General features: G+C 37.3%; 1 protein-coding gene across 3 annotated transcripts in view; it reads right to left on the reverse strand.

Moving 5' to 3' along the window:
• Positions 1–1,357: 1,357 nt before the first annotated feature.
• The window catches only part of LOC124605662, a 100,038-nt gene continuing 87,727 nt past the window's right edge, over positions 1,358–13,668 (reverse strand). For all 3 annotated transcript variants that reach the window (XM_047137498.1, XM_047137497.1, XM_047137496.1), the window contains one exon: positions 1,358–4,180. In XM_047137498.1, the coding sequence (XP_046993454.1) occupies positions 3,992–4,180 (189 nt within the window). In that variant the 3' untranslated portion in view covers positions 1,358–3,991. The remainder of the gene's footprint in view (positions 4,181–13,668) is intronic.

A 13,668-nucleotide genomic window follows, 5' to 3' on the forward strand; every position in this document is an offset into this window, starting at 1 on the left:
TCGTTTCTCCATCGAATAGTAACAGGCGATGAAAAATGGATATATTTTGAGAATCTTAAGCGTCAAAAATCATGGGTGAATCCAGGCAAACCATTGACATCCACTGCAAGACCAAATGACTTTGGAAAGAAGACAATGCTCCCTGTTTGGTAGGATCAGAAAGGTGTCATCTATTATTAGTTGCTAAAACCAGGTGAAACTGTTAACACTGATCACTACCAGCAGCAAATGATCAATTTAAATCAAGCATTACGTGAAAAACAACTGAATCTGGAAAAGGCAACACAAAGTCATATTGCTCCATGATAACGCCCCATCACACACAGCAAAATGGGTCAGGGAAATGATTGAGGCACTCAGCTGGGAAATGCTAGGGCATGCGGCTTATTCTCCAGATTTGGCTCCATTCGATCATCATCTATTTGCATCCCTGGGACATGCTCTCACTGAAAAACGCTTCAATTTGTTTGAAAATGTACGAAGCTGGCTCGCTGACTGGTTCACTTCAAAAGAGAAACTGTTTGTTTTGGTTTGGCATTCATAGGCTGCCAGAGAGGTGGGAGAAATGTATAAATAGCAATGTAGATTATTATGAACAAAATATTGTGTATTAGTTTCAAACAACAGACATGTAATTATGCAACCAAATTACAGTTTCATACTTCTACACCTGGTAAGAAGCAGACAACCTCAGGCAAAGAAGCATTGGTCGTCAAGAAAAATCTATTAGTATGAAACATAGGTTTTATTTGAAAAAGAAATTTCTTAGAACATATGTCCGAAATACAGCACTGTAATTTATATCATGAAGGGTGGGAAAAGTGGAAAAGAAGAGAACTGAAGCATTCGAGATGTAGCATTACAAAAAGATGCTGATAATTAAGTGTACTAATAAGATAAGAAATGAGGATGATCTTCCAGAGTTAGCAAGCAAAGCAATATGTGGAAAACATTAACTAGAATGAAAAGGAAGTGCTACAAAAACAAGGAATAACTCCCATCTTATTACAGGGAGATGCAGAGAGCAAATATCATATGTATGACAGAAACTGGACTATATATAACACATAATTGAGGACACTGAATGAAACTGCTACTTTTGAGATGAAGGGATTGTCTCAGGATAGGAAATCATTGCATCAATCAGTTAGCACCCAACTAGAATTGTAGCAATGCTTGGTTAAATGATTATCTTGGCAGTCACATGGCAAAAATCTTTCTCATGACAACTCAGTACTTCACTTTGGTGTTGAACTAAAGGTTTTGAATTCAGTAACAGTTTAGTGCTTCAATTATTATTTTAGGCGGGTGCAAGGATTCTTGCACAAAATATTAATACGAGAGGTTTGTGAACAACAATTTTTTTATTATCTATGTGTTTGGTGACAAATACATACATAACAACATTTAAAAATATGTCCATGCGAAATGATCTAATGCAAAAGATTGGTCGTAGAAATCAATTTGGCATTAGTAATCACTAATATCATGAATAATAATATTTACATGGTGCATGTGCAGATTTACTGAATATTACCCTCTGAGACTAGCACAAAAACAGTCTATAATCACAAATAAGTGTCCATGAAGTTGCAAACACCCATGTGGTTGCGAATACTGCTGAAATCCTAGTTTTTAAACATATACCACTTCGCTGCTGTTAATACTTTGTATCATTGAAATATCAGAATGACATAAGACACACTTAACATATATCATTACCATGACTAACAATGTGCAGTCTCTCAACAACAGAAAGTAGTTTCACTATAATAACATGAGAAATAATACACAGAATCGATACAGAACTGAACAAAATAGATGAAAGCCCTGTACATTTAAAAGGTGCTCTGTAACAAATAACCATAAATTTTACAAACATCTTCCTGAATTTCAAGACAAAAAACATGTAACTAATGATATTAAATAAATGTTACACAGCAGAAAGAAAAGGATAAATAATTAAAAACCCTGATAACAGTGAACATAAGGAAAGAAAAGGAATGCAAACACTGGAATGTAATGACCAAATGAAGACCAAACATAGGTAATGCATCCACTATTTGTGTCATTGTCAACCTGATTAATATTATGTACTGTAAGTATCCTCAATAATTCATCTATTTTCATTCAGTTTGTAGCTTTCTGCTCTTGTTGATTTAGGACACAAATTTTTCTTGTGTGGTAACTAAAACTTGACAGAAGCAGGTTTCTGTTTGTAGGTTTTTGTCATACTGCACAGCAAGGTTTGTAACTGCTGTTACTGGTTTGCACACTGTACAATATTGAAATTATTCATAATGAACTCTCACGCAACACTACCATGTACTGATAAAAGTGCAATCGTCATACTAATACAGCAAAATCAAGAACAAAATACAGCTTTGTCCTCATGCATCACAGTTATAAATGAAATGAAGTGCTTCACATGGTTTAAAACACTTGAAAATTATAACTTATATTTATCTGATGTAGTACATCATTTCTTTTATAAATGTACAGGTACACATAATCTGGTGTTAAAAGTGTTTGGTGACAGTTAAATTTACATGGATTTTTTGGAATGTTTTCTGAGACTTCTAAAACCAATTCTATTTACATTATATGTGCAAAAATGATCTGGTTTTTGAATTAGAATTTTCAAATTGCAAACAACATGTCAGTTATATACAGTTACATATCACTTTCATAAACTGAAAAAAATAACATGTACTTGTATAATGTGAAAATATCACCACACTTCGTTTTTTCCATAATGTTCATCATTAAAAGATTACAGTTTTTAATAAGGCTCACATTTTACAAATTCTTTTTTTTTAGTTTAAACATATTCTACCACTCCAAATTTACATTACTCATCTGTGCAACAGCAGAGTAAATGATGAAGTACTTGCAAGTCACGACATTCATTGTAATATAATGCTTTCTTGAATGTTCATTCAATAAAATTTCAATAGCAATTCTGTCTGTGTGTGTGTGTGTGTGTGTGTGTGTGTGTGTGTGTGTGTGTGTGTGTGAGAGCACGCGTGTAGTTAGTGGAGAGGAAGGCGATATTCTGGCACTTTTGAAAATTTAATTTTAATTTCTTAAAGTGCACAGTGACAACCTTTAAACGAAAATAAGTAGATAAAAAAGGAGGAGGATGAACAGGAGTACTGTGTGCAAGGAAGTATGCACAGGTCAACATCTGATAATAAGTGCATATATGATTACTACTTAAGTGTAAACTTAAATGGTATGCATCTGTAACAAAATTATTATTTTGTGAACATCCACAACAATGAATATTTGTTTTCAACTTTGTAAAGTTGTACAAAAGTATAAAGAGATGAAATTATCAATTCTATACAATGCAAGAAAGCAGCAACTACAATCTATCACTGTCTCCACATGAACTATTTAGCTTTTCTTCGTAAACTGGATTAACACCGAATTCTTCTGAGCACAAAGGTGACATTGAAATGTCTTAACAATTATTCACCAACGTATCAACTGATCTTACGAAAATAAAGATTTCTGAGAGATCACCAACAACTACACTTTTACACATTACAAAACACTCAACTTCTTCAGCTTCAACTGTAACAATCAGAAATCATATAGAAAGAAAAATCTGCATTACAATCTTGGCCCCAGCATGAAAGTTCTGTTGATAAGAATGCCTTCAGTACTTAAACCATCTTTTTAACTGTTGTCATCTATGAAGGCATCTGTATAACCACACAGTACACCTGTATTCAGAAAACTTTAGAACAGAACGAAAGTGATGTATTATCTATCAATAATATCACAAATGTCACAAAGACCTAACAAAGTCATTACCATGCATCATGATGATCAGGTATTCCACCATTTCAAACCATAACAAACTGCCTATAAAAATAAAGCACACACTTACAACAATAAATAATTATTAGTGTTCAAAACAGGAATTTTCCTGTTGCCCTCTGGAGGACTCTGACCAGACAGCACTAATGGGACAAACCCAAGGCTAGAGGTCAGGATCAATGCGTTGTCTCTGCAAGCTGATTTCTTCATAAGCTTCCAGAAAATTACGAATATTATTCTGACATTCAGTTGTGCACCAATGCTGCACCAGTAAGTGTATTTCTGACTCAAGTGAAGCCTCTAACTTAGTTCGAAGGCCATGGCGTAAAAGTGCCTTTGTTGCTTCCATTGCCTATGATAAAACAGAAAAATATATTAACAACAATATAATGACATCTACAATGAAATTTAAAACAGTTGTAGTAGAATTTTTGTGGACAACTGACATATGTGAAGACATAAATTATGTTTGTTCTGACACAAGTTTGTCTAATGTTTTGTAGATTTATACACGTCATATTAACGCAATGGACACAAAACTGATATCCAATGTTATGTCATGCCTTTTTTAATTGGTCTTATATAACTTCGAGTTCATAGTGATGTTGAAGTGCAGTAGACAATGACCTCTTGGCCAACTGATAATAATCAAAAGCTAGTTCCCTTCCTCTAAACAATCGGCAGATGAGCTGACAGTGGTTAGCACACTGGCCTTGTAAAGGGGAAACACTTGCTTCGACATCTGCATTTAGGTTTTCTGTAGCTGCCTTAAATCATTTATGGCAAATGCTAGGGTTCCTTAAACACGACCACCACATATCTTCCCTATCTTCATTATTTCCAAGCTCTTACTCTGTGTAATGTTCTCATTGTGAACAGAATGGTAGGTTACACTTAAATTTTCCTTTGCAAGTTATGTGTTTAGTAATCAAGGTAGTGCCTGCTGTCTATATGCGAGAAGCCATAAAATGTCTATACTTTGTGACATACTGCGAACTGTGAAAATAAAAGTAATGAAATAATAATCAGTTCTGTAGCATATCAAGGTGAGAATTAGAGTAACTTCATAAACATTGTTAGTAGCAATCACAAAGGGTGTCTGTCTTCATTGTTTAACAATTAAATCTCATTACGTAATCATTACATCAGGATGTTCACTTGCATGATAGATGTCTGTGTGGTTGTATGCGTCTGAAACGATGTACTTAAACAAATGAAAGAGCAGTGGCTCAAAAACTAGTAATGTCTCTGTGCTGCTATCTGTTTCTGTGTGCTAGACATCAATTGGCTACAGGTCAATGTTTGCCTTGCCACACTTTATTTTCAATCCTGCTATTTCTTTTGTTGTAATAAAGTAGACCATTAAATTAATAGGTACCCTCTGAACACCACTGTGCATTTCTAACACAGATTAACAGAAAATGTCATTCCATTTTACCCCATCGTAGCTGTCATGTTCACAAAAGACTGAAGAAATACTATTTCCATGGTATCTCTTATCAATGGAATATTTATATTTGGATAAACATGGGATTACTCACCTATAATATAATTGGTAATGTTTCAAAATAGAACTAATTTGTGACATACAATACATGCTATACATATAGGTGTAGTGAGAGTTACCTAGTATAAACGAGCTATTAATCACTGGATAACAAATAGTCCAGTCAATGGAAGGAAAATCTGAGGAAAAACTTTCTGTAGTTGCAAATTTTTACACGATGGGAGAAGGAAGTGCCATGAACAATATAGCAAAAATCCTGACCGGTAACGTGTGGCCGAAGAATGGGAGCATTTAAAAGTTACTTTTTTATGCTTTTTGAGTAACTCAATAACCGCAGCCTCTGTCAAAAATGTTTCCCAGTGTTACATTAAGCTACATTAATTTCCCTAGAAATTTTTTTCTCTGTTTTCATGTTGCAGGGGATGGAGAAACCACAAATTACTAAACATAGTGTTTTGATCGTATAAAATTAATGTTTACTGTTCAATCAAATTGTTTATAACAAATATTAAATGTGTGTTTCACATCTGAGTGCAGTAGTGCCATATTTAGGGATAAACTGTGTTTTTTGGGTTTAATGGGGGTGGAGAGGGTGGTGGGAAGGAAGTGGGTGGGAGGGGGTGATGGGGAGGGGGTGGAGTGGGGATGGAGGGAAGAAGCATGAGGGTAGGTACATTGCTGAATTGTGGTTATGCATTTCCCTCCTTTATAGGTCTACAAACTGAAGAGAAGCAGGCGAGTCCCACCTCCCTCTACCTCACTATGTCACAGCAAGTGCCTACAGGGTGTTTAACAAATTTGCACTAACCCTTCTGCAGTGCACCTTATGATAACTGGCCACACGCTGTGCAATGTTCATTTTCCACAAGGTGTGTTAACACTACATGGAATACAGGTAAGAATTATTAATAATATTAATGCAAAGAACACATGTGGAAAGAATCTGTGTCAATCAGTGAAGACTTTTCTACACTGCTAGAGGGAAAATTTATTCTTAGTGATCCCATACAGCAACTGTAGCTTTCTTCCAGGAAAGGCATCCTCTCCCACGGCTGCTGCTCAATTTTCAGTTTACAGGCAGACTATACCTCTGCAGCATTTCTCGTCTACTTCTCTCATATACATAGACAAAATAACTTCACTGGGGTTGGATTCATACACTGGAGTTATTTTCTGTTTAAGTGAGTTGTTACGTTATTAAACTTAACTCCTGCAGCTGTAATACATCTACCATACTGAAGAGTTTAGCCCAAGTGCAACATGTTGTCAATATTTATTTGACAATGTTTATTTCATTGCCTCCACTATAAATAGATGCTCCATCCTTGCATCAGCTCAGGCTCTTCCGCAACAGACTTAGGTCACTTAGGTGTTACCCAACTTCAGATATTTCAATATAAGTCAAGCGATGGATTACAGCACATTACTGTTTTCGAACTGAACATGATCAAGCCCAGTCCATCAGCCACATTCACACCCACCTTGCAAGATACACTGTGGATGTGTGCTAAGTGGTTCACTCTGTGAGTTCCACTCTACAAGTCCAAGTGCTTTCTGAATGAAAGAGATTTGCATAGGCTACCAGTAACACAATTAACTGTGAGAGAAATGCAGTAACTTTCTGGTCATTAATTAATTCATCACTAAGTGCCTACAACATGATACATAGCCTCACAGTACACTGTCAACAATAAAGAGCAACAAGCTGTCATTTCGCAACTGACCTGAAACACGCTATAGTTGCTTCTAGTGATGTAGAGGGGTAGAGATAGTTTGAATTCACCTGTTCGCTATTCAGTTTGCAGGCCAACAAAAGAGGGAAGTGCATGACCACAATCCTGTGAACTACCTTCCACAATGCATCTGCATCTACATACATACTCAGCAACCCACCATGTGGTGCATGGTTCCTTTCAACGCTACAACTCATTTCTCTTCCTGCTCTTCTTGCAAATTGGCAAGGGAAATATGACTGTTCATCCGTACGACCCCTAATTCCTCATATCTTATGTTCATGGTCTTTATGCAAAATGTACACTGGTAGTAGTAGGATTGTTCTAGAGTCTGCAAAACATCAAATCTCTCAATTTCCTCAACAGCGTTCCTCGAAAAGGATGTTACCCTCTGTCCAAGGATTCGATTTGAGTCCCTGAAGTACCTCTGTAATACTTGCATGCTCATCGAGCCTACTGGTAACAAATCTACCATCCCATCTCTGAAATGCTTTGATGCTTTCCTTTAATCTGACTTGGTGGGAATCCTAAACACTCTAGCAGTACTCAAGAATGGGTTGCACTAGTGTTCTATACGTGGTCTCCTTTACAGATGAACCACACTTTCCTAAAATTCTTCCAATAAACCGAAGTCAGCCAGTCTCCTTCCCCACTACAATCCTTACATGCTCGTACAATTTCATATTGCTTTGCAACATTACACTCAGATATTTAATTGACATGACTTTGTGATGCAGCACACTGCTAATGTTGTGTGTGAACATTTTGGGATTGTTTTTTCTACTCATTTGCATTAACTTATATTTTTTTACATTTACAGCTAGCTGGCACTCATAAAACCACTTAGAAATTTTGTCAAATCATCTTGTACCTGGCTAACATCACTCAATGATGACATCTTCACAAACAACCCACCATTATCAGCAAACAACCGCAGATTGCTGCTCACTCTGTCTTTCACATCATTTATGTATAGGGAGGATAATAGCTATCCTATCACACTTCCCTAGGGCATGTCCCACAATATCTTTGTCTCTGATGAACACTCATCATTGAGGATAACGTACTGGGTACTATTACTTATGTAGTCTTTGGAGCCACTCACATATCTGGGACCCTATTCCACATGTTCATAACTTCATTATCAGTTTGCAGTGGGGCATCGAGTCAAACCTTTTCGTAAATCCAGGGATATGGAGTTTGTTTGTTCTGCAATGTCACTATGCTTTTCTACTGCTGAATATGCTTCTCCAGTCTGGTACAGGTCATCTCATGCCAGACAAGTAGACATTGCTCTCAACGAAACCTGCAGGTTGATCACAGGTTGCTTAAGACCTACCCCAACTGATAAGCTCTACTGCCTGGCTGGAATAGCGCACCATGGGTATGCAGAACAGTGGCTACCAACAAAGAGAGACTGAAAGTGGAACAGGACAGTGCCCATCCACTGCATGGACATAATCCACCACAGCAACGGCTGAGATCGCGAAAGAGCTTCCTGAGAACACCTGAGAAGCTCGCCATTTCATCAGAGAAGGCAAGGCTAGAGTTATGGAAGAAGTCAATGCCTCACATGCAGATGCCAGAAGCCGAAGAACTACCACCTGGACACAACAAGAGCTGGCTGGTGTGGAAATCTTTAAACAGATTACAATCAGGAGTTGGACGATCCAGAGACAATCTGAAGAGGTGGGGCTTCATAACAGAAGATGCATCCTGTGATAGTGGACAAGAACAAACCACAAGCCACATGCTCCAGTGCCTTTTGTGCCCTACATCCTGCACGAAGATTGATCTCCTGCAAGCCACTCCAAGCACGTCGGAGGTTGCAAAGTACTGGGCACATGTTAATATAAATACCATTTTTGTGTATATATACACAAAGATTCTGTAACTTACCAAACGAAAGCGTTGGTACGTTGATAGAGACAATAACAAACACACACACACACACACACACACACACACACACACAAATTTCAAGCTTTCGCAACCCACGGTTGCTTCATCAGGAAAGAAGGAAGGAGAGGGAAAGACGAAAGGATGTGGGTTTTAAGGGAGAGGGTAAGGAGTCATTACAATCCCGGGAGCAGAAAGACTTACCTTGGGGGGGGAAAGGGACATGTATACAATCACGCGCGCGCGCCCACACACACACACACACACACACACACACACACACACACACACACACACACATCCATCCATCCGCACATATTCAGACACAAGCAGACATATGTAAAGGCAAAGAGTTTGGGCAGAGATGTCAGTCGAGGTGGAAGTACAGAGGCAAAGATGTTATTGAATGACAGGTGAGGTAGTATCATAGGAGAAAACGGGAAGCTGAGTTTTGACTGAGCGATGCTTTCTAAAGCTAATGATTTGTGGACAGAAACTTTTCAGTCGGAAATTTGTTATATTCAAACTGCTAATAAGTTCAGGAATTCTGCAGTAAATTGATATTAAGAATATTGGTCTGTAATTTTGAACATCAATGGCCTTTAAATGCTCGCCCATCCCCATGTGTCCATAAGTCAAGATTTTTAGTATGTTGTTTGCACCACTCCCTCCTACCACCATACAAAAATTTGCAACAACATGGATTTTTCCTCCTATCTTTTTTTGTCTTAGTTGAATTGGCTAGAGATTAAAAATGTGAGTACCACCTGGCACCTGATTCTCATTTTTAAACATAAAGAGCAATTGCTGTAGAATAATCACCAAAGAGCTACGAAGCACTAATTTCACTATATACATTACATCCCCATTGGAAGACAGAAAAGGTACAATGGCCTGCTTAATTAATGTATTTGTCCAACACAAGACTATAATGAATATTCTTGCAGATGGATGGATGTCAATATCAAGAATCAGATACTGAATAAGAATAACAAGAAGTATTGTTGTTAAATATCAATACCTATGAGCATTAGGACGAAGTCCTTACCCATGAAATGAGCCCTAAAATGGAAGATGACATGATGCATATTCACAAAAGCATAGTTACACAACCAGACTGACTATATTCGTATGCTAAACAGGATGAAGAGTCTACTGTGATCTGGAATAGGAAGGCGGTGTTGAAAACTGTAAATCCACAACAAAGACTTTATTTAAAAGGCATAGAACTGCACTATGTGACACCCAGAAGCACTTTTATCAACTGAATCATGGAATATGCACTGATGCTTGCCTGTCAGGAGGCATTATCACCATAATACTTAATCACAAAAATATTTCCATACAAAAGCAAACTGAATGCACTTCACAGCAATGGAACCACTGGCTATCAAAATGTTGTACCACCTGATGAGCAAGTACAGCTACTTTTTGAGAAAAGTTGAAAACATATCGATTAGTTGAGTGGTATGCAACTTCTTGTTGTAATTATGATCTTAAGTCCAAAGACTAGTATAGTTCTATGTAGCTTTTCAGACTTGTCTATTCTGTACAAGTCTCTTCATCTCTCCGTAACTACTCTAACCAAGATCCATTTGAACCTATTAACTGCAGTAATGCCTTAGTCAATTTTTACAACCCACACTTCACTCCATCACCAAACTGAATATTCCTTGATGTCTCAGAATGAGCCCTATCAATCAATCCTTCTTCTAAATCAAGATATCCCAAATATTTTGTACTACTCATCTAATCCTCACCGTCCTTCTGTAACACAACATATCAGGAACTCCTATTCTCCTCTTGTCTGTACTGCTTACTTTTCAGATTTCATTTCTACAAAAGGCTATAATCTACACAAACAGCTTCAAAAGAAATTCCCTATTTAAATATTAACAAATTTCTATTTTTCAAAAACACTTTTTGTGCCATTTTTGATGGGTATTTTATATAGGGTGTTCAAAAAGTCTCTCCGCAGCGCTGTATGATTGTTAGCCGTGCGTGCCGTATGATTGTTCGCCTGCCTGGGTTTTTCAACAAAACAATAAACACACAACGATACTGCAGCGATGTTCTGTATCCATTCATAGGAAAACTTGTGTTAAAAGAAATACTGAACAGTTGTTTTCAACAAGATGGTGCAACCGCGCATACAGCTCGCGTTTCAATGTCACTGCTTGCTGATGTTTTTGGTGATCGCATAATTTCACACGGACTTTGGCCTCCATGATTGCCTGACCTAACACCACCTGACTTTTTCTTCTGGGGTGTAGCAAAAGCAACGGTCTATAAAAACCATCCAAAATCCATCGATTAATTGGAAACTTCAATATCCACTTTCACTGCTTCTGTTATAGAATAAATGTTACAGCTTGTGTTTGGAAACATGATTAGACAAATTTAATTGTGTATTCAACAACAGGGGGGACACTTTCAACATTTAATTTGAAAATTTGTAAGTAAAAATGAATATTCAATAAATTAATAACTTTTATTTCATTTAGCTTCATTTCGGTATATTTACTGCAGCATACAGCACGCGCAGCTAACAGTCATACGGCACTGCGAAGAGACTTTTTGAACACCCCGTATCTTCTCTACTTTGGGCATCATCAGTCATTTTTTTCTGTCCAAACAGCAAAGTAGAGTTGCTACATTTAGTATCTCATTTGCTAATCTAATTTAGTTCTCTCCAGCTTGCCAGATTTAATTAAAATACGTTCCATTACTATTGGTTTACTTTTATTGTTGTTCATCTTATAACCTCTTTTTCAAAACATTTTCCACTCTGTTTCACTGATCTTCAAGCCGTTTATCATATCTGACATAATTACAATGCCACTGGAAATCCTTAAAATTTTTTATATCTTCTCCATGAACTTCAATTCCTTTCCTAAATTTATCTTAGTATTCTTTTACTGATTATGCAGTGTATAAGCTGAATAACATGGGGGGGTAGGCTACTGTACTATTTCACTCCCTTTTCAACGACTGCCCCTTTTTCATATCCTTCGACTTTTATAACTGAAGTCTGGTTTCTGATCAAGCGTATACAGGTGTGTTATTTTTTATCTTCAAATAAAAAGTCGTTACTGTTTCAAACTAAAAAAAAGTTTTTTTCTGCACAGAATGAATGTAACATTGAAGTATTACATGACATAAAATTACAGCAACAAACGATGTCCATAGCAAGAGCTGTAGCAATGGTGCCAAGATGATTTTCTAGTACAAGCATGGAATTCATAATTTCCAACATCCCCACAAGGAGCAAAACCTCTCAGTATCTCACCCTCTTAGTCCAAATTCTTGTGTTACTTTATGACGACTAGTTCTTCACAACAGCTTTGTCATTACATTCTATTAGTGTTCCATTTGTTGAAATTTGCTCCAATCAATGAGTTTAGTGTGGCCTTTGTATCCAATTATCTTTGACAAGTCAACTGCACCTTTGTTGTCACACAACAGTTTAATTAGGCCCACTTTTAGCAAATGGGATATTTCTCTTCATAGCTATTGTAGGCAAAGTGCTTCCTGGCAGACAGAAGTTAATGCCAAGTAATCTGCATCAGTCACCTAGAATGTTACTGTTGGTATTTTTGCTGTTCCACAATACTGCTGCACCTTGTGCCACAAACAAGAATTTGGTGCTTTATTTCCTATCTTCTGCGTCCCTAGCCCAGTCAGGATCAATGAATCCTGTGATGTCATGATCCTCATCTTTGAATATTGTACTTCGACATTTTTAGTTCCCTCTAAATATTGTAGGACTGTTTTCACAGCTTGCCAGTAAGATATTCCTGGGTTATTATTAAACTGACTCACCACTCCAATTGCACATGAAAGAGCTAATCGTGCCTACATTAGGCTACGTATGACTTCCCTTCCTGAGATAAATCTTTATGGCAGCCCCTCCTCCCCCTCCTCCTCCCCCTCCCCCTCCCCCTCTGCAGTAATACTGGATGTTATGATTTAGCAGCGTGGATGCAAGATGCCAGCCAGCCTTGCATATTATATTTTTCTATAATCTGATTTATATAATGTGTGCTTCATCTACTACAGTCCACACTTGCGATCTTTTGTTAATCAGATCCACAGGCAACTGGACGTGGCTCCAATGTACTATTGTTTGAATTGTTTGTTTAGTTTCTCTTTAAAAGCAATTTTTTGTTGCAGGTTGTTCCAAAGGTCAGTATATCATCAACATAAATTGCTATGATCAATATGTCTCTTCCTCGATTTTTGTGGTAAATGCAGGGGTCAGCTGGTGACCTACTGAAATTTACACTGAGTAGAGCTTTATCCAGTTTGACATTCCAACAGTAACTTTTCTGTTTACATCCACAGACTGCTTTTTAAAGTTTTTTCATGCTTTTCTCTTTTACTGACCTGAGTTGAAACAAGGCTCCAGGAGTAGACAACATTCCATTAGAACTACTGACGGCCTTGGGAGAGCCAGTCCTGACAAAACTCTACCATCTGGTGAGCAAGATGTATGAGACAGGCGAAATACCCTCAGACTTCAAGAAGAATATAATAATTCCAATTCCAAAGAAAGCAGGTGTTGACAGATGTGAAAATTACCGAACTATCAGCTTAGTAAGTCACAGCTGAAAAATACTAACACAAATTCTTTACAGACGAATGGAAAAACTGGTAGAAGCCGACCTTGGGGAAGATCAGTTTGGATTCTGTGCAAATATT

This window comes from Schistocerca americana, chromosome 3, assembly GCF_021461395.2.
Source record: "Schistocerca americana isolate TAMUIC-IGC-003095 chromosome 3, iqSchAmer2.1, whole genome shotgun sequence".
NCBI classification, from domain to species: domain Eukaryota; kingdom Metazoa; phylum Arthropoda; class Insecta; order Orthoptera; family Acrididae; genus Schistocerca; species Schistocerca americana.